The sequence below is a fragment of the Bombus affinis genome, chromosome 9, assembly GCF_024516045.1.
Source record: "Bombus affinis isolate iyBomAffi1 chromosome 9, iyBomAffi1.2, whole genome shotgun sequence".
In the NCBI taxonomy this organism is placed as follows: Eukaryota; Metazoa; Arthropoda; class Insecta; order Hymenoptera; family Apidae; genus Bombus; species Bombus affinis.
The window spans coordinates 3,543,155-3,565,205 of record NC_066352.1 but is presented as its reverse complement, the minus strand read 5'-3'; the positions used below and the strand labels follow the sequence as shown (position 1 = coordinate 3,565,205).

The 22,051-nt window shown below is 28.9% G+C and overlaps 3 protein-coding genes and 1 long non-coding RNA gene across 6 annotated transcripts; 1 reads left to right on the top strand and 3 right to left on the bottom strand.

The window, feature by feature from the left end:
* Nucleotides 1-68: 68 nt before the first annotated feature.
* LOC126920317 (glycerol-3-phosphate dehydrogenase [NAD(+)], cytoplasmic-like) lies at nucleotides 69-11,111 on the bottom strand. Of its 2 annotated transcripts, XR_007711939.1 has the most exons (9): nucleotides 10,267-11,111; nucleotides 9,717-9,897; nucleotides 1,811-1,951; nucleotides 1,590-1,731; nucleotides 1,396-1,508; nucleotides 1,039-1,269; nucleotides 730-929; nucleotides 408-646; nucleotides 69-278 (listed from the first exon to the last, which is right to left on the bottom strand). XR_007711939.1 is itself a non-coding variant. In XM_050730462.1 (8 exons), the coding sequence occupies exons 1-8, from the start codon at nucleotides 10,314-10,316 to the stop codon at nucleotides 254-256; spliced, it is 1,083 nt and encodes a 360-aa protein (XP_050586419.1). In that variant the 5' UTR covers nucleotides 10,317-11,111; the 3' UTR covers nucleotides 69-253. The 2 variants fall into 2 exon arrangements, 1 of the variants encoding a protein (XP_050586419.1); XM_050730462.1 differs by lacking the exon at nucleotides 408-646.
* On the top strand, nucleotides 6,388-9,411 carry LOC126920321 (peroxiredoxin-6-like). The gene is made up of 5 exons (XM_050730470.1): nucleotides 6,388-6,537; nucleotides 7,665-7,821; nucleotides 8,445-8,662; nucleotides 8,775-8,850; nucleotides 9,057-9,411. The coding sequence occupies exons 1-5, from the start codon at nucleotides 6,455-6,457 to the stop codon at nucleotides 9,183-9,185; spliced, it is 663 nt and encodes a 220-aa protein (XP_050586427.1). The 5' UTR covers nucleotides 6,388-6,454; the 3' UTR covers nucleotides 9,186-9,411.
* On the bottom strand, nucleotides 7,668-9,093 carry LOC126920324 (uncharacterized). The gene is made up of 2 exons (XR_007711941.1): nucleotides 9,002-9,093; nucleotides 7,668-8,715 (listed from the first exon to the last, which is right to left on the bottom strand). It is a non-coding gene; the product is annotated as an uncharacterized LOC126920324 (long non-coding RNA).
* A 156-nt stretch (nucleotides 11,112-11,267) lies between the features above and the next one.
* LOC126920316 (glycerol-3-phosphate dehydrogenase [NAD(+)], cytoplasmic-like) lies at nucleotides 11,268-20,873 on the bottom strand. 2 transcript variants are annotated; one of them, XM_050730460.1, is made up of 8 exons: nucleotides 20,700-20,873; nucleotides 19,919-20,096; nucleotides 18,207-18,347; nucleotides 17,869-18,010; nucleotides 17,218-17,330; nucleotides 16,339-16,569; nucleotides 15,487-15,686; nucleotides 11,268-11,498 (listed from the first exon to the last, which is right to left on the bottom strand). In XM_050730460.1, the coding sequence occupies exons 1-8, from the start codon at nucleotides 20,741-20,743 to the stop codon at nucleotides 11,441-11,443; spliced, it is 1,107 nt and encodes a 368-aa protein (XP_050586417.1). In that variant the 5' UTR covers nucleotides 20,744-20,873; the 3' UTR covers nucleotides 11,268-11,440. The 2 variants fall into 2 exon arrangements, with proteins under 2 accessions (XP_050586417.1, XP_050586418.1); XM_050730461.1 differs by lacking the exon at nucleotides 11,268-11,498 and having other exon boundaries at nucleotides 11,794-15,686; nucleotides 20,700-20,872.
* Nucleotides 20,874-22,051: the final 1,178 nt, after the last annotated feature.

Here is a 22,051-nt window from a genome sequence, read left to right as displayed (position 1 = left end):
CATTTCCAATATTTTCAAAGACACATTGCACAAATTATTAATTCTAGGAATAAATAAAGTACAATATCTTATTACATATTTTATAGAACAATTGTATATTAATCATCAGGAGAAAAACAGTAGCCAATTATAACTAATTATTGCAAAATATCTGTAATATTACATTTTTTCTAATAATTGATTTTTCCTTTTAATGATTTCTAAGTGTTTTCTTAGAGCTGTCAAGATGTTTACATTCCGTAACTTATTGTATTCATTTACCACCTTCGACCTTCATCCTAAAAAGTACAAAAATAATTTGTTAATATTTATTAACAATATTATTACATTAATTATTTTCAACTGAATGACAAACAATTTGCAAGTCATATTTATGATAAAAACATCTATATTGAAGGGGTACTTACTTATTTTGAATGTTATCCTTTTATATTGATGGAATGTGTTAATCAGTTCTCACCTATCTTTGTACATTTCTATATGATACAGCATCTCATCCGTATATACGGCCGATATCTATCTCACCCGATATAAGTGGGTTTTGTACTTGTTAAAAAACAATTTTTACAGTTTCTCAACACAAAAAATGATAAAAAGGGAAGATGAGGACAATACTTAGTACATATACAATGTTTTTGGTGCAAACCTAATGAGATATTTATTTTGTAAACTTGATTTGTGAGATTTAATGGATACATAAGTAACAAATAAACGTAGTTTAATACTAACACATGTTCAGGATGATTACGAATTTGGTCAAGTAAATCTGCTGGTCTTATTTGTTCAGTGCAGATGCGGTGTACAGCAGTAAATAACGGGAATTTTTCTAGCAAATTCTTAGCTTTTAGCATTCCGTGAACTTCATCAGCTGTGGCTGGTCCTTGCAATTTTTGACCACCTAAAAGTTCCTCTTCGAGCTGCCTAATAGTCTAGTAGGAAACATACGATAATTTTATGAAATATTTAATTCACTTTTTAAGATGAAACGAGGTATAGAAGATGTAAAATAAAGAATATACGAATAAATGAAATGTATACTTTTCCAGTTTTAACATATTGCTCGCAAACTCTGCGATTTCTTCCACCGTAGCAAGTAGTTATCAAATCTGCTACACCGCAACTTTCGAAGAACGTTGAAAGTTTCGAGCCACTGTAAAATGTGTCTACGAACTTGACCATTTCCATTAATCCCAATCTGATAACAGCAGCTTTTGTATTATCACCTAGTCCCATACCATCTACGAAACCAGCGGCGCATGCCACGATATTCTGAAACGTATATGTAAAGTATACTCGCATAAACTAAACATAAGCGTTACAATGTACCAAACACAAATAAGAAAAAGTATTATTTTATTAATATTAGAACTTATATATATATATATAATTGCATACCTTTAATGCACCACATACTTCAACAGCTTCACAGTCTTCAACAACTACAACTCTGAAATTAGGAGTTTGAATAAGGTCCCTTAACACTGGGGCCAAACGTTTATCTCTACAACCTATAAATAATGAAAAGCAATTGTGATTAGTATATAACAATAGTATCGAATATTAAATCATATAAGTCGGATAATAATTACCAATAGTTGTTTCACAGAACTTCTCCTCGGCAACTTCATTAGCTAGATTTGCTCCCATTAAAACGTAACATTGGATTCTTAAATTTTTTTCAATGATTTTGGAAATTAATTCGATATTCGTTCCATCACCTCGATCAAAACCCTTGATAAATATTAAACATCTTTAATAACGAATAACGATTGAATAAGATACTTGATAAGATTTAATCAGCAATAAATACCTTAATTAATGATACACCAACCGCGGTTGGTTTAATTTTACCGAGCAATGTTGCACATAGTGTTCGTATAAACTGATGAGGTATTACAAAAATAAGAATATCCGCATCTTTGGCAGCTTCAACGACGTCTGGGACGGCAACCTGAAAATTGCATATCAAATTAATGTGGCGTTTATTAAGTAATTCGTATCATTTCTTAAATAACTCAACACATATCTTCTTGTAACATTTAGATGCAATGTAATCATATATCTAATCGACTAAAAAGACCTTGAGATTAGCAGTAAATCGTGGACGAAAAAATGACTCTTATCCTAAGACTTTTATATTGCTATTGATTTAGATCGATGGATTTATCATTTTTGTTCTGAAGTTAGATAAATTTCTAATGAAATCTCTAAGTAGCTTCTTAAGTTATATAGTTTATAAATTTAAAGCCGCAAAGAATACGAAAGAAAAACAAACTTGCCGCAAAGCACGAATGATGTAATAAAAGTGAGTTATTCTATGTTAAATTATGTTTTTTATTTATTATTAGCACTGCGGAGTCTGCCAATGATGCAATCTGATGTAATTGAAATAAGTATGAAGATACAAAGTTTATCGTTTATTCAACTCTATCATTCGTGATACGTCGTTTTCGAGAAAACAATATCAAAAATGAATAATTCTTATCGTCCATGCTATCGAGTTTACAATATTTGCTCTTCTTTGGTTTAATCGTAAAAAATCGTTAGTCCTTTTTACAGCGTAGGATTAATTTTAGAAGCGTATATAAAATAAGATGAGAAAATAATGCTAATAATAATACTAGATATAACACAAATACAGGGTGTACGAAAGAATTAGGAACAGACTTTAGGAGCATATAGTATTCATGAAAGCGAGCAAAACGGTCATGGTAAACATGGATCAAAAAACCATCAGTTTCGGTGTTACAAGGTATTTTTGTCAGTAAGATATTATTTCCACATACCTGTAAAGTTTACAGTATATATTTAATATTTTCCCTGTTCATTTCAACATACACAATTCGTTGAGTTTTCTCGCAATTCTTTTTAATTTATTAATTAATGGCTTTCGGATCAACGTGACTTAAGATCTTTTTGCTTATTTTGATGTGTACTACATGTTACTAAAGTTTGTCCCCAATTCTTTTGTACAGCTTGTATATATATTCATATGCAAGCTTTCGCAAGTAAAGTGGCAAATTACGCCAAAAAATATCGTTAATTCAGCGCCGCTATAGATACGTCTAATCATCATGTTAAGAGATTATATTTCCGCTCTTACTGACAATGATGAGTTTGTATGATTTTTAATGCTTCGCAATGAGAGAAGTAAAAAATAACCAGCTAGCTGATGGATGACATGCAAAATGTAATGAAATTCTGGTGATTGATGCGTGGAAAGTGGAATAGCGAAATGACTTTCGTAGTCATTTAATATACTCTATTTTTTATCGGAATTACATTAAATTGCAAAATTTATTTCTATGAAGTTGTTGATACGCGGGGTCAGTTGATAATGAAACTGGTCTTAACAATTTGCAATTATATATCGTATTGCATTTTGATATTTAGCGAATATGTTCATTAGGAACCTATTTGCGCGCATATAAAATTAAATATTTATTGTTATCTAAAGATAAAGATGCATTGAATTTTATATGTGTGTATTATCTTCGTTAAACTTATTTTGCATAAACTCGAAAATAATTACATGAATTACATCATTTTTCGATCTAATCAACATCTTTAAGACCGGATGAAATACTTAAAAATTTATTAGCGTGATACTGATCTACTAGATAACTCATAAGTATCTTATTTGCTACCACTTATTCCAGAATCGAATATGATATAGGATATCCGGACTTTTTTGGACGCAACGTACAGTAAGTACCTTTTTTTTTACTATAGAATATTACTTATTAATTAATTAATTAATACCTGTAATTAATACTTGTATTATAGGATGATAGACGTATTAATGATTTTTATTTGATTTATAGTGAAATACTGAGAGTTATAGATTCCTCACAACTTGTTGACAAGAGACCAGAAATAGCAACCCTTGCTAACTGGGTGGTAAGAAAAGCTTTCTTTTTTACATGCTCATTAATTATACAGCTTTATTAGAAGTTAGTATTATTTGTATATTTTTTATTATTTGGATAGCGTTATGGCAGATATAGCATAACGACAATAGCGAATATTTTAATAATAATTAATAATTTACTTAGGATATACTTTGGGGTGACTTTATAAAAATATATTTCACTGTGTATTTACAGCCTGGTGAAAAAGTTATGATACTTCCAACTGTGAAAGAACTCATTGAACTCTTCCCCAAAGGAGTGGACAAAGTATCAATGCCTTCTGGAAAGGTTTACGTCCGCACAACCACAGATTATTGAATGTCTTCAATAATTCATCGATGAATGATTTCGTATTAAATAATGTATTATCTTTTTGTACATTTCTCACTCATGTAATGTTATGTTAAAATTGAAAGTTCGTTGAACACATTAAATAAAGATTTAATTTTTTTCAATTCGTCGCTTTATGATATACTCCTGAATTTTTAATCCAATTATTTGCTGCTACTTATTCTAGAATTGGATATAGATGGGACATCCGGTTTTTTTTTTTTTAATAGTAGGACGAATTTGACATTGGTGAAAAGATGAAAGCTATTGTAGCCAGATGTATTAAATGTACCGTTAGGTGAAAAATGGGATGCGTTCGAAAAACAGACATTAAGAGCTATTCTGAGTCAAGTGTCGGGTTAATCATTTTATAAAGAATGTGCGCGGTTAAATGACGGTTCAATTTTTAATCCTTCGGCGTACAGCTCCTTCAAATTTGGGTTGTACTGTTTTGGAAACAAGCAAAATAAATATGCAATAAATTTATAGGGTTTTAATAAAATTTTAAATATTTTATGAAAATTTTAATTTTATTATTTTAATTTAATATGCATTGAATTTTAATTTGAAATTGAATATTTGAAATATTTTAATTTTAAAAATTCAACATATTTCGTTATTTAAAATATAGCAAAGACTGATTGAACAAAATTTCCTGATAGTCCTTCAACATAACACATAACACATATTTGTCGATGACTGTTTAAAATGATTTTATTAAAACAATGTGCATCACACTTGTTAGATGCTACGTTTTTTCTTGTAACAGTCAGATTGTCATGTGTTTACTTAATTTAATTTATCTAATGCATATACGTTTTTCAATGACGGTAGATTCAATATCAGTTAGTACGGAGGAAGTAAGTACTTATCTCACAGTTAGTGGGACGAGCGATTGTGTTGAATGATAGAAAATATTCCAATATATCATTAATTTGATAAATTCTATAATAATCTTTATAATCTTAAGATCATTTAATTTCCGTAATCTCCTATGAAATATTATGATGAACGATTTTTATATATATTTATTAGATTTGTAGTTATTACATATATTTATTAAAATCTTTCTTCTAAATCTGTATCTATAGAAAACTTATATGCCAGTGAAATTTAAATAAAATAAAAATACGAACGCATAGATCCAATAACATTAGATTCATAGCTCACGATATACTCGCTAAACGGCTTGCATGACACGGATCTTCATTGCTCGCGTAAGAACGCAATAAGATACAAACCTACTCATATATGATAATTATATACTATATAAACGTACATTAGCAAATAGTTTGCTATTTCCAGGCATACTCGCTATCCACATCTGTATGATAAAGGTAAAAAGATCTTCTATCTTAAATCCTTGATCAATTTAGGAGCTCTGTCTAAATCTACAATTTTTATTCATCGGAAGTTTTATTTTTAACTCTTTAATATGTATTAGCTAAATTCATAATTGACAATCACAATTGGCTCTTATAGGATTTCGTTCTTTCCATATTTACGAAATACCTAAATAAAGTTTTCATAGTAATTCAACTATACTCTCCTATGTCGGAAACACATACAAATAAACCTGTAGATCTTTTTGTTGAGAAAGTTTTTACATCGTTCTTAGATTCTAGTTTAAGAATAGATTCGACGATCTAATCTTGTATGAAGCACTATGAAGCAACGTTATTTAAGGATACGTTATTCAAGGATACGAAAAGTAGAAGTCAAATTCTTTTTTCATATTTAACAATTAACGTTACGGTTGTTTAGACCATGACTCCTGGCTCTTTTTTCACAGATCTTCCTAAGCAATTAGCGAAATGAAAAAATATAAGCAGCAAGATTTTATGCTAGAACAGCTTCCTTTGTATGTAACAATAAGAGTGTGTAAGTTAATTGTAAACGAAATTCTTTGATTTTCCACCCACGCATTATTGCCAGTAAGGAGAAGTTGGCATATCCTTAGAAGAAACATGTTTACTAATTGCTATATATTAACGTGGATAACGCGTAGATAACACGTCAGTTATACCGATTGTGGCAAAAGAGGGGAGAAGAGCTGTTATGCTTAAATAGCGGTGCTAGCGCTTAATTCGTACATTGTATGTGCGTATAGCAATAACACATAAGTACTGACACTAGTAAATCGTAACGACAGCTCTTCAGAAATCGTTGTCTAAAGTGATATCTGTTATATACAAAGTTTTAAGAGATTAATCATGAGGCTTAATTCGATATTTCCCAATTTTGAGATTGACTCTACTAAGGGGAAAATTAATTTTTACGATTGGCAGGGAGATTCGTAAGTTGAATTATATTTATTTATTCGTCTTTTGATTTAGTATAAAATTCCTCAGAAATTTGATGAAAGATTTTGTATAGTTGATTAGGTAGCGGAAACTATATAATAGATTGCTACTGTTGTTACTATTACACATATCCGGCACGATGTTATACATATTTGTATCCTAAACATTAATCAGTTTAAGCTAAGTATTAAGAAAAAAAGAAAACAATACAAATAGTGAAATGATGAGGAAGGTTACACACAAATCTAATTTGATATTGATTTCGTGTACGTTAATATTCCACGAAGTTTGATAGAATAGTACGAACAATATTAACAATGAATGTATTTTTTTTTTAATTTTATGCTTTAGCTGAAGTTTGTTACTTATTTTAGAAATGTTGTTTTCATAATTTCACGCTATTTACAATGGAAAAGCTGCCTCTACCTCTGTTCTCTTTACGTGTGTATAGACACATTAAATATTTATGATGATACATTGATTAATTCGCAATTAAATACCGATAATTCTCAAGTACATTATCTTTCATAAATCTTAATTTATAAGATTTACTATTTAATAACAAGAAAAACGGTAATTTGTAAGTAATACGCGTTCGTAATTATCGTTTTAATAGCCATTACTGTTTTGTGGGTAATATTGTTCCACTGTCACAAAACTGAGCGCATTACATTTTAAAAATGTAACAATGACATATGATTCATTATCGTGTTCAATTCTGTGCTTTGATTGTGTGATATTGAATACGAGTAATCTAATATTGTCTATGAATAATTAAGATTAATAAACACGAAATTAGAGAGAAAGAAACGGTGAAATTAAAACACTATTTTCAGAGTACATTTTATCTTAAATCATTACGTAATGTTTATATGTAGCTTATCAGACTACATTTTTAAGTATGACAAACATAGAAATTTTTGAATCTAGAGATTGAACGATAAAATTATTATCGTATTAAGTGTAATATGCGTTTATCGCCGGTATGGTAATATACACCGTAAAAAACGAATTTCAATGATGTTACAAAATAAGAGAGGAATGTAATTGATATATAGAATTACAGATTGTGAATATTTATAGAATCTTCTTTCTTATTTTTTTCTACTCCTAATTATAGATGGGTCGTTCTATTTTCTCATCCTGCTGACTTTACGCCGGTTTGCACCACCGAATTGGGTCGTTTAGCAGTGCATCAACCCAGTTTTGAACGTCGAAACACGAAACTGTTGGCTCATTCCGTTGACAAACTACAGGATCATATTGATTGGGTTAATGTTAGTATCAAAAATATTCTTCAATATTTGCCGAGACGATAGATGTCGCGCTCTTTTATTACAATTACAATTGAAGAATATTCTGTATGCTGCAGCGTCATTCTCAAAGATTACATATGCACATTATAAATGATGCATGTATGTGCATAGAATGAATTAGGTGATCTTCTTGTAAACAATGATTATAATATCGTTTGCAATACTTATAACGGGGTATTCGAACAGTTTTCATGCAAACTTTGTCAATATATATTCGTAGGTAAAAATAAGAATAAAATGTTATAAACTTGATGTTGAAGTACCATTAAAAAGTTCTAATTGAAATACGAGATACAGAAAGAATAATTACAAACTATTAGTATTATCATTACATGTTAACACTCTACTTTACATAATTATTTCATTTCGATAAAAGATTGTCAATCTGCTAAGAAATTGAATTTATTACCTTATAAAGTTCGTATTAATTTTACTTTGCTTTAATGAGCCAACTAGCGCTTTGTATCAGTTCTCATTGTAGGTGTTAATAATGGTGCGCAATCTAACGATTGTATATTTGTAATCGATTTATGCCATTTTATGCGAATATATATTTCTATTTTCTATAATTTTGTTTATTGTAGGATATTAAATCATATTGCCACGACATTCCTGGGGAATTCCCATACCCAATTCTTGCCGATCATGATCGTAAACTGGCAGTGAAGTTGGATATGATCGACGAAGACAGCAAAGATGATCCGGATAAAGCTCTAACTGTTCGTGCTTTGTACATTATAAGCCCCGATCATCGTTTACGTTTATCGATGCATTATCCAACGTCCACTGGACGCAACGTAGAGTAAGTTCTTTTTTTTACTATAAAATAATACTTCTTAAGCAGTTAATTCATACCTGTAATTAATACTTGTATTATAGGATAGACGTATTAATGATTTTTATTTGATTTATAGTGAAATACTAAGAGTTATAGATTCCTTACAACTTGTTGACAAGAGACCAGAAGTAGCAACCCCTGCTAACTGGGTGGTAAGAAAAGCTTTCTTTTTTATATGCTCATTAATTATACAGCTTTATTAGAAGTTAGTATTATTCGTATATTTTTTATTATTTGGATAGCGCGATGGTAGATATAGCGTAACGACAATAGCGAAAATTTTAATAATAATTAACAATTTACCTAGGATATACTTTTCGGTGACTTTATAAAAATATATTTCACTGTGTATTTACAGCCTGGTGAAAAAGTTATGATACTTCCAACTGTGAAAGATGAAGAACTCATTGAACTCTTCCCCAAAGGAGTGGACAAAGTATCAATGCCTTCTGGAAAGGTTTACGTCCGCACAACCACAGATTATTGAATGTCTTCAATAATTCATCGATGAATGATTTCGTATTAAATAATGTATTATCTTTTTGTACATTTCTCACTCATGTAATGTTATGTTAAAATTGAAAGTTCGTTGAACATATCGAATTAAGATATAATATTTTTAATTCTTCGCTTTATGATATACTCTTGAATTTTGAACCAAATTTGTGTTATCACAAAAAGAATAAAATTGAATAATAATTTTATAGAAACTATGAATTTTCTTACTTACTTTACTTATTTTCTATTTCTCCTAACATCTCTCCTAATAATTAATTTAGTATAATAGGTATATAATAATCACTTAATTCATGTAAGTATTCCTATTTATCAAATTCCAATTCTTCATAGAACTTTTTATTAAAATTATTTAATGAAAATAGTGAAAAATTAATAGAAACATACGATACACTTAACATAAAAATGACAGCGATGATTTGAACGTTAAAAGAAAGAAAAGTTAATAATGTCGATACACTCAGAAAAAAATATACACACTTTTAAATGATATGAAACTTACAATATTTTCTGGCAATTTGTGCCCAGGAAGATATTTCACGTTTTCATGCAACTGATTTATGATGTCAGTCAGCTTTTGACTGTTCACTATTTCCTCGTAAACATACATTGTCACGCGTGTTTCAAATATGTTGTTATATTTGACTGCATTGGCACCTACAATTTTTGCAATGGCTGAACCCCTGAAGTACAAAGTAAAAAGAATTATATAAGATAACTAAACTTCCAATTATCTTATAATATGTAGTTTTGTCTAAAATAGGTTGCAAGACTATCGTTTATCTCTCTCTTTCTCTTTCTCTCTCTCTCTCTCTCTCTCTCTCTCTCTCTTTATATATATACTTAATGAAATCGAGCCCTAAAATTGTATACAAACGTCGATATTGATTAAAAAAAAAAGAATTGTAGAAAGTAAAAATAAAAAATAAATATAAAAATAATAAGTGATGATATAATACAATTTATTATAAATGATATTACATTATATCTTGAGAAACTTTCAATACAAATGTATAAAAAAAAAAAGAAGAGAAAAAATCTCATACACGTACCAATTGCCGCTTCCTACAATGCATACCCTCTTCTTTCCTTCTGTAGTCATTTTGCAGTTTTTAATGTACAACTGGCTTAGAATTTACAAACTCACGAGGGTATAGAATACTCTATGCACGGTTAAAGTATCACAAATTTGCTTATTTTCGAACGCCGGTGTACGACTGACTGACTGATCTGACTGACCAATTAACTTACAAACTAACTTCAGCCTTCATTGACCTTAGTAACGATCGCAAATTATTTTCTAACGGTTGGCATTCATTGTTCTGGACCAAGGCCAATGTAAACGCAACAGCAGACCGTGGCCAGAATGAATGCTAAAAATAGTGGCAACTTAATAATAATACTTAATATATATCTCGAAGGTTCTAACATTACAAGGCAGTATTTGAATTTTAAGTTTCAGAATAAAACGAAAAATTCTCATAAAATATGTTTGTCTCGTAAAATGTTAACATTAAGTAATAATGGAACATTTTTATGAAGTTATATTATTTGCATTCGAAAAATATGTGCAAATAAATATTTCGTAGTTTTCCAAAACAATAAAAAAGAAGAAAAGAACGAAGAAGTACCCATTACCACACTCAATCTCCTTATTATCGGGACGTTAACAAATTTACATCGTAAGTTTTGTCATGTTGGATCAAATCATTATAACTACTGTTACGTTTTACGGTAATTATATACCATATTTATATCAAAATCTAAATTATCTTAAAACTGTTTTTTAATCCTTTACGGTTATATATCTACTCTAACTTTCAGCCAGCAAAGTAAAGAACCATTTTGATGGTATGTCATACAACAAATAATAATACATAAACAATAAGACTTTACAAGTTAAATTTAAAATAAAAATATTTAGGAACTAAATATTTACTCTTAAAATATTTACTAAGGAATACTAATCATAAAATATTGATAAAATATAATATTTTAAAATAAAGTTAGCAAAAGATACACGGATGTATGCCACGAAATTGAAAATAAGCGATTATCAATTTCATTTTGAATTTTTAAACATTTTTTTTTTATTACATTATTCGTGTTCAATCACTGGAAATTAATTCAGATCGGTATGGTATTCATATTTTAGATGAATTTGACCATGAAGAGTTAAATCGACATAACGCGCGTATATCTTCTTTCGTCTCTTCTAAATAATCTTCACAGACGACATCTTGGTGAAGGTAGCTGTAGTATTGTTGCATTAACGTCGTTGTCCCTAAATATGAAGCAAATATAATTAAAACTAATAAATCTTTTGTATACATTCAATTATGATGAGCATTACTCTTGTACACAGTATGTGTTTTTAACCCTTAAACATACATAATACAAATTGAAATATGTGAAATACTGTATCTATTTATGATTATTGAAACCATATTACGTTGTAAAAAATGAGTATTTGATAATGTTTATTATTAGTAAAAAAAAAAAAATGATATTACTACTATAGTTACGAAAGTCGGAATTAAAGGCCTTGGAAAGAGGACAAATATAATTCTAAACAAATGTTTATCAATTAACAAGTAATAGTCATATATTTGTTACGTTTTATGTTACACTGTTCAAGTTAACTTTGGTTCTATGATACAACAATTTATAACGAACTATCGAAAAGCACAAGATCAAGATATCTAAAATATTTATTTGTAGACTCTTCTTAATTTCTAACATACAACAATCCTTGTAAACTTTTCATTAAAATATACAACAACGCATAACACATTACATTTTGACGTATTACTACTTTGTTTTATTAATAATCAATGTTCTGCTTTACGTTTCGTATATATTTTGCGCACTTAAGAAAATATTAACTATGTACGTGATTCACAGGTGCTATTAAGGGTGTATTGAAATTATTATTATATGCGTTATAATTATTATTATAATATTACTCTACTTCAGAATTGAAAATATAAACTAAAATATAAACTAAAATAAACGGCAACAAAAAACAAAGTTCAACAACAATTTACTCTTTGACGAGTACTAATTAAATTTGTATTGTAAAGTTCAGAAAAGTCCATGGTCCTTTTAAGTTAGTATCCTTTTTTACTCTATCTTCTTTTCTCTATTTGATAAGCATTTTTCTTATGAAATGGTTTCTTGATCTGAATAATAGTCAAGAATCTAGAAATAATTCCCCATTAACTTTTCCCAATTCCAATGTTTCTTTAGGGGTGAGAAATTTTGAAAAATGTTTAAACAAAATTGCACATTTTTATATTTACAGAAATACATGAAAATAATTACCAAAAAATTTTTTCTTGACTCGAAATTACCAATTAAATCTGCGTTTTATATATGTATCAAAAATAAATAACATCATTTTACAATATAGATATGTCTTTAAAAGCGATTATAATTTATGGATTTATAAACTTCTACATTGCTTTGAAAACAAACATGAAACATTGATTGTAACACAACTAAATGTGAAATGTATATGTTATGCACATATTTTATTTATGAAATATTAATTTCTTACAAATCATTAAAAGAATTTCGCAACACCCCTATAGATTGCCACAACAATAATATATAGTCATGCAAAATATGGTATCTAATGTTACTTCTTGTACAAGGTGTTCCAGATTTTCCCCATCAAAATTTGTCAATATATTTTATGGGTAAAATTCAAGAAAAGAATGTTATGTAAACATAAGTCATTTGAAGCAAACATTAAAATAATTATAATAAAAAAATATAAAATGTGAACAGAGATAGCGGAGGAATAGAATAGAAGGAAAGAAATAGCGAAGACCATAACGGTCTTACGATTGCTAACCAATTATTGATAATTAGTTTCAAAATATTTATCATTACTGTGAATACAAAACTGACAACATTAAGGCAAGGAATTTATTATTCTACAAATGTGCAATTTTTTTAACCTTCATGAATTAATCATCGCATTTTTATATCAACTAATTATCCTCTTTTTCAATGTTTTGAAAGTTACATAAAGATCCAGTGATCTTAGCTCAATAAAGCTTCTAATGAAGCTTATTAATGCTATGTTCTTATAATATCATTTTCTTACTCAAACCCATAGAATATAACGACAATATTTGCTTACAAAATTTAGGACACCTTATATACATTTGTTTCACTGTCATCAATAAGCTATGATACACTTAACACGGCAAAATGGCTTAAAAAAATCGAAAATGATTAAAACGTAGTAAAATACATTCTTTGAATCTTGTTTTACATCTTATGATATATTATAGAAATATAGGATAAATATTCACGTTGCTTTTAACATGTATATCAAGTATGTAAGTATGAAACCGGAATTTGCCTATAGATAGCCCTAGCTGATAATGTAGTTATCACTAAACTGCGTCGTTGATGCCAAAAGTTCTTGTTGATATCTCACAAACATTTTCGACTCAGAACAATACAAGTTTCATACAACAGCATAGTTTGTAATAGCGTTCAACATGTCGAATTTTGTGCCTGGAAACTACGATTTGCGGACAGCATTGATTTTTTGTTACCATTTGAAGAAAACTGTTGCAGAATCGCATCGAATGCTTGTCGAAGCTTACGGTAAGCATGCTCTTGATAAATCACAGTGTTTTGAGTGGTTTAAAAAATTCAGAAATGGCAATTTTGACGCGAAGAACGAAGAACGTGGAAGACCACCGAAAAAGTTTCAAGACAGCGAATTGCAAGCATTGTTGGATGAGGATGACGCTCAAACGCAACAACAACTCGCTGATCAATTAAACGTGACGCGAGAAGCCGTCTCCATACGTTTGAAAGCCATGGGAAAGATTCAGAAGGTGGGAAAATGGGTTCCACATGAACTGAATGAAAAACAGCAGGAAAACCGAAAAGCCACTTCCGAAATGCTGCTCGCCAGATACAAAAGAAAGTCATTTCTCCACCGAGTTATGACTGGCGATGAAAAGTGGATATGTTTTGAGAATCCTAAGCGTAAAAGATCATGGGTAGATCCAGGCGAACCACCGACATCGACTACAAGATCAAATCGCTATGGAGGGAAGACAATGTTCTGTGTTTGGTGGGATCAGAAGGGTGTGATCTATTATGAGCTGTTAAAACCTGAGCGCTACCGACAACAAATGATCGATTTGAATCAAGCTTTACGTGAAAAACGACCAGAATATCAAAAAAAGGCAACACAAAGCAATTTTGCTTCATGATAATGCACCATCACATACAACAAAATCGGTCAAGGAAACGATTGAAGCGTTCAGTTGGGAAATACTTTCGCACGCGGCTTACTCACCAAACTTGGCTCCGTCCGATTACTATTTATTTGCATCGATGGGACACGCACTTTCTGACCAGCACTTCACTTCTTACGAAAATGTACGAAAATGGCTCGATGACTGGTTTGCCTCAAAAGAGCGATAGTTTTTTTTGGCCTGGCATCCACCAATTGCCAGACAGGTGGGAAAAACGTATAGCTAAATGTATAGCTAAAAATGTATTAGCGATGGGCAATACTTCGAATAAAATATTTTTAATCGTTTTCATACAATAAACGTGTATTTTCTATACAAAAATTCCGGTTTCATATTTACATAGCTGGTATAAAAAAATAATCTCTTTTACGAAGCTATCAAAGCTCTTTTGTACGTAATTGTACATATAATCCATTTTCATTGTTTAAAATAAAAACCGTTTTATTTGATAGAAGTCGGAAACATTTCATCATATATATGTGCATATAACATTGGAAAAAATTGTACATAAGTCCTTTTAATTTCGATATACATGATAACTATTTACAAATATGTACACGTATTATGTACAATATACATATTATCAGGTTAGTGCTCAGTTACTTTTTACAGGTTTATCAATTGGTTTTAACACACATTAGAACATGTAACTACAAAAGTAAATAGGACCATGGCTAAACGGAGCACTTATTATTTTAAAGATGTATGGTAAAATATTAATTTTGAAATAAATTAATGCTTAGATCTCACACCTCGTATAGGATGCCCAATTAAATCTCACAAATATTACATATTTATATAACATTTTTCTCGTTGAATTTCTAAAATTTATGTGACCGTATACTAATGTGATTTTAGCTCCGAAAGTAAATTTTACAATATATCAAATAAAATATTTATCGTTCTATAACAATTTCTAAAATAAAGATCAGATATTTAAACTAGTCCGCCATTAAATATAGTGGAGACAATTAAGCTTACATGTGTTCTGGATGATAGCGTATGTATTCAATTAGTTCCGCAGGCTTTATCTCACCGGTACAAATCCTATGCACGGCCGTGAAAAGAGGAAATCTCCTTTCCATATCTTTTGCTTTTAGCATATAATTTACCTCTTCAGCAGTAAACGGACCTTGTAACTTTTGTCCATTTAGCATTTCCTTCTCCAATTCTTCGATTGTCTGTAAAGAAAATAATTAATATATAACACAATTTTCTATATAATATATTATCCTAGTAATGTTCGTTTAAATCATAATATGTTAGGAGGTTTGAATTGAAATTCTCACATAACAGCGATTTCATTCTTAAAATACTTTCGAGCTTCGAGATATACTCTCAAGCCCGTCGACAAGGAAAAAAATAGATTTAACGGGAGCAAGTGAGAGAAACATAGTACTTCTTATTTATTCTCGCTAATCTATTCAGTGTCTTTGTCAGTAGGTTTAGGTTACGCTGACTTCGAAACACTGACAATGAGAATGTGTTGAACGTATTGAGGCTGAGTCATTGGAATGTAGATTCGATTGTAGAAATCGATTCTATTAGAATTTAAAAGAACATCATTGCATAACTATTTTCTATATCATAGTTTACTGTATCTAATCGTATAATTTTGTTATATACTGCTGCGTACATTATTATCTAGTTTGTGGAAATGACATAGTTGAACTATGACTGGAACATGAGATATGAAAATGTTAATCAATGCGATGAGCATACTTTTTGTGTTATATGTACTACTTTAAGGTCTTATTTATTTTAGAACTAAATTTTTATTATATCGTTACTACTTATATGATAGTTAATATGTACATATTAATAAAGACTGACCTTGCCTGTTTTTACGAAAGCTTCAGAAACTTTACGATTGCGACCGCCATAACAAGTAGTGATAAGATCAGCTACACCACAACTTTCAAAGAAAGTAGAAAGTTTTCCTCCAGGGAAAAAGACATCCACGAACTTAATCATTTCCATAAGACCTAATCTGATAACAGCAGCTTTTGTATTATCACCCAAACCTAGACCATCGACGAATCCAGCGGCGCAGGCTACTATATTCTATTATAAATTGAAATATAAAATTAATATATACAGAAAAATTAAGTTTACAATGTAAATATGCGATTACGTAATTTCATTCGTGCGCAATATTTATCAACGATAGACAAGTGACGATAGACATAGTGACGCATGCAGCGTATGATGGAACTCATCATCAATCAAGTACATACATAGTTCTTGACTGAGTATACTTTGAATTCTGAGATATGCAAATATTTATGAACAGCTTATAATAGATATGTTGTTTACTGGAAAAGATATTTATTACTAAACAACACCGTTCAGAACCATTTAACAGGATGTTATTGTAATCTTAACCATTTCAATATATATTATTATACTTATCATGTATCATTAAAAATATATATTTTGTTTCACAACACTATTATATACCAAAATATTATTACATTTAAACATTTTTTTCTATTATTAATAATTTGTTAATACTCGTATTTCAGATAACATAGGGTATCTAAAGTGAATATCTTATGACTTAAGATATCTCTACTATTAAAGAAGGAAAGTGCAGTTTTAAGATTTTTTTAAAAGATTTGATAAACTGATAAATTTGTGAGATTTATTATATTTATGAAATTTCATTTATTTAACATAAATGTGAAAAAGAAAATATTATGGTATAGTTACCTTCAATGCCCCACAACATTCAACAGAATCAACATCTTCAACTACTACAACTCTAAAATATGGCGTTTGTATTATATCCCTTAGTATAGAAGCCATATTTTTGTCCTTGCAACCTAGATATTAAATAACAAAGATATAACATTCACAGTTCGATTTAATCGAAAATGTATAAACAAAGACAATCAAATGTTGTCTTGTAATATTGCATATAAAAATGTTCTTGAAGTTTTTATGGTTGTAATTTGTAGAATTTAAAATATACACTAATTAGAGTAGGGAACGATTAAGTTACTCAAAAAGTATGGAAAATTTGAGTTGCTTCATTCTATCTGTTCAAAATGTTTTCTCCTCGCCTAATTTTTACCTACATGAGCGTGCAAACACAAAGTAGATTATGCGCTATTCGTTCAGACATGAAACGATACTTGAACGATTTCACCCATTCTTTTTCGCATATGTCTATATGTATGCATTACATATGTAGTTATAATATAGCCATTATTATATGAATGTGCAGTTTTAATATAATATCATTTATAATATCCAACAGAAATTAATTTTTTTTCCTAATGGGAGCATTCGAACAAATAGTACAAGTCATTCTTAAAAGATATATGATATTTGTTCTGTAAATGTACAGTAAATATTTACCGATAGTAGTTTCACAAAACATTTCCTCGGCAACTTCAGAAGCTAGATTTGCTCCCATTAAAACCGAAACAGGAATATGAAGTTGTTTAGTAATTATATGTGAAATAAGTTCAATGCCACCTCCCTCCTTCTTATCAAAACCCTGTAAAAATATTAATAAACTTATAATTTCAGTATTGGTAGGTTGGATTTTACATGACAAAACAAATAAAAAGTTTTGCACGAAGCTTTTTCGTCCGAAACATTGTTTCCGAAATAATTAAGTTTAAAATCTGATTTCACTGATTGAATCAATACTTTATAATCTATTAATGCTAAATCCTAAATTAAAATCATACCTTCACCAAAGAAAGACCAACAGCTGTAGGTTTAATTTTCCCTAATAACGTACTACATATTTTATTGATAAATTGATGTGGTATTACAAAAATTAGGATATCTGCATCCTCGGCAGCTTTCACTACATCAGGAACTGCAATCTGGAGCATGAGAAACATATAGATTGTTAATATTTATATATCATTTCTATATTTGCAGTGTATAGAAGTTATATATTTTTTTAACAATTGGAAAAATAATTGTCTCCATTCAAATGTCCCGTGGAGTGATTTTCGATAAGTTTTGTTACAAATATTAAAAATTATGCAAAGAGATATTCATGTTCATACGTTAAACGATAGGAAAGGAAACGTGAAAAATTATTAATTCATAAATATATACGTAATGAATCATATAATTTCTAGTATTTACAAATAATACAATCTTCTACTTCTAATGTTTTACATTCTTCCAAGGGATGATTCTGTTAGCACAATATATTTAATACAAAATAAAATTTCACATTTTACCAAATATAGTAAAGTAATTTATTATAGAAATACTATGCATAGCTGTACAAAATACTCTATTAAATAATCGAAAATCTCCTAACCTATTTCTCTTATATTAAGATTATAGTAACCTTAACCGACGTACTCAGTTTGAAATAGTCCAAAATGAAAATTAAGCTTAAAATAGGATCAAGAGGCTCAATCATTTGTAACATTAAATTTATTATGTGAATGTAGAGATAGGTCCCATATTACACTAGATATACATTTTAAATACGTCTAGAGAAATGTACTATCTTACGAATCAATAGATAGTTTCAGCAGACTTCTTCATGGTCAAGGTTTTTCTATACAAAGCTACTGACGCTGAAAGTTAACAATCTGTATGCATGCGATAGATAGAAATTATGAACGTGCATCTTGAGACGTGTATCTCGGAAGTTAAATTAAAATTATAGATTGCGTTAACTAAACGATAACGTATGAGTATTTGCGATATAGAAAACAAAGTTACAGTTTTGGGTTAAATTAAAAATTAAAAGTAGAAAGTATTTCATTAAAATTTTTACAAAATTATCAAGAATAATTATACTGCATTAATCAACTATGTATTACTCTAATAAACTATTAATTTATTTGTAAGTTTAAATAATTAAAACAGATTTCTAATATGGAATGAATTATACTCTTTCTATACGAAAAGGAAACGGTTTACATATGAGATACATGTGATCTCAAGAAAGTTACGTAAGCTTAATTTATGTTTCAGAATTATAGATTAAACAGTAAGAATAGTAAGGTCACACAACGTGTAATATGTATTATCCGTAATACGTATGTATCCATATAGTAAAATATATTGTAAAAAGATAGTGAAATAAATAAAGAATAAGGTGTAGAATTTAATAAGTATATACTATTGTATAAGGTAATATTATCAATAATATAATATTATTTTAGAAAGTTTTGGTATATTTATATGAATGTTATGATATATTTATACGATATATTTATGTGAAGTTTACATGAAAGTTGGGTAGGAAACTCGATATAATCTAAGATATTAATGTTATGTACATAATACTTAATGGTAAAAATAAAGGTATATAGAACAATTTTAAAATGCATATAATATTTTTAATCAATTTCTTAGCATGAAAAACGATTGTTTTAATTATGAGAAAGAGTATAGATAAACATGTACATAAGTACTTACTTACCACATTAGGCGGGAGTTTATGTCCTGGAAGGTACTTTACGTTTTCATGCGTCTCATTAATAATTTCAGTTAGTTTTTTTCCATTGATAGTTTCCTCATATACGTACATTGTAACACGATCCTCAAAATTATTAAGTTTGGCGGCATTTGCTCCAACTATCTTAGCGATAGCTGAACCCCTGAAATTATACATATACAGTAAAATTATATAATAATTTGTTTTACATAACATTTTTCTATATCTCTGCACGAAAATTGCGTATATTTTTACCAGGGAAACAAGCTTATAATATTTTCCTAATTTACATTTTATATACTAATACAAATAAAAATATATTAGAGATTCATTCGAATTATTTAGCAAAGTAATTTTTACATCTAAGCTCAAAGTTAATTTACAAATAGTAATACATGATTCACGCCACATTATATCATTTATGAATAATATTATATTACACACTTGTTATTTTCACAATATTTTTATTTTATTTTAACATTTTTACCTTCCTTACAAAAATATATTATACAAATTATAATAAAACATGACCTAGTTAGAATCTGCCAAACTTGACAATTCAGTTTTCTAAAAATATATTTGTCAATATACAAAAGTGTTAGTAATAAAAATACAGTAGATTTATCAAGTGTACGATGCTGGTTTTTATTTACAGCACGTGAAGATTAATTCCGATAACATTTTAATCCGGCCAGCTAAATCAATGACAGACCAAATTTTTCGCAATTACAGACATTAATCTTACAAAAACTTAAAAATAACTTACCAATTTCCTGATCCAATGATGCAAACACGTTGTTTGTCTGCCATAATCTTGACTGATACTAATAGTGAAATTATACAAGTATAAAACGAAAATGACTGTAAGGTATGACACAACTACCATTCACCGTCAAGGCAGAGAGCAACTGGAACTACATTGAACGTGGAAAGACTTGCGCTAAATTTTGCAGAAGTGGGAGTATGGAAACACCAGTGGTGATAGGCGGCCTATTCCTACTCTAAGCAATGTTCGTTGAACGACCAATCAAAGTCCAATATGATAAAAGGTATATATTCCGTATGTGTTATCTTCATATTTTATCTTGTGAAGATTACGTAATTATGTAAGAGCAATTATATTTACTGAAATATAATAGAATCGCTAAAAAATATGATAGGGGATATGTCCTTATTTGTGAATCTCAAATTATCTCTGCAAACCATAACATTCATTTTTTATTGTATTAAGAAGCATATAAAAAAAGGCACACAAAACAAAATATTATATTTTACGATAATAAACAAATATCATTCGACTAGATTTTTTTATAAACGAATTTAAAGTTAATTTGATAAAGATAAATAAATTTTTTGAAACAAAATATTGCATCATTATTCTATATGATAAAATCTAAAAATAGTTATGTTATTAAGATAAAATAAATTTGTCTAAAAGATAATAACAAAAATACTATATGCTATAATAAAATTGATAATTATAAAAGTATAATTCCAGTAGCTTTGTATATAGAAAAGCTATATAATTATTTTACCTATGTTTATATTTATGAAATAATTAATCTCCGTAGGTATATTATTAAAATAAAGATAATATATAATTCTTTTTTCTTACCTTAAAATATGTATATGTACATTTTTCTGTTTTATTAATTTATATTGTTAATTATGGTAAGGACTATAAAATGAATTTTGATACAAAAATTTAAGCAGGAAATTTTGATATCTGAGTTTTCAATCGTAGCTACCAGTAAGACATTTTAAATAAATCATTGAATAATATGGTATTTGTATTACAACATTGGAAGATTCGTATAACACAATCGAAATTTGCCACGACCCTCGTTCAATATATCACTTTGATTGAAGATGATCTAATAGAACAAATCAATTGTCCTAATTCAAATATAATAAACGATGACTCGGAAGATTCCTGCGAAGAATCTTCTTCAAACTTTTCCATTGACGACACGAAAGAAAGATTTTTATTTAATTGAGAAATTAAAGTGTTTTTTCCTGAAAGAGAATTTGTTATTGTTATAATAGATCTAGAATCTAATAGATGTGAATAGAAAGTGATATACAATCAATTGTAAATTGTTAATATGAATTCAGTAT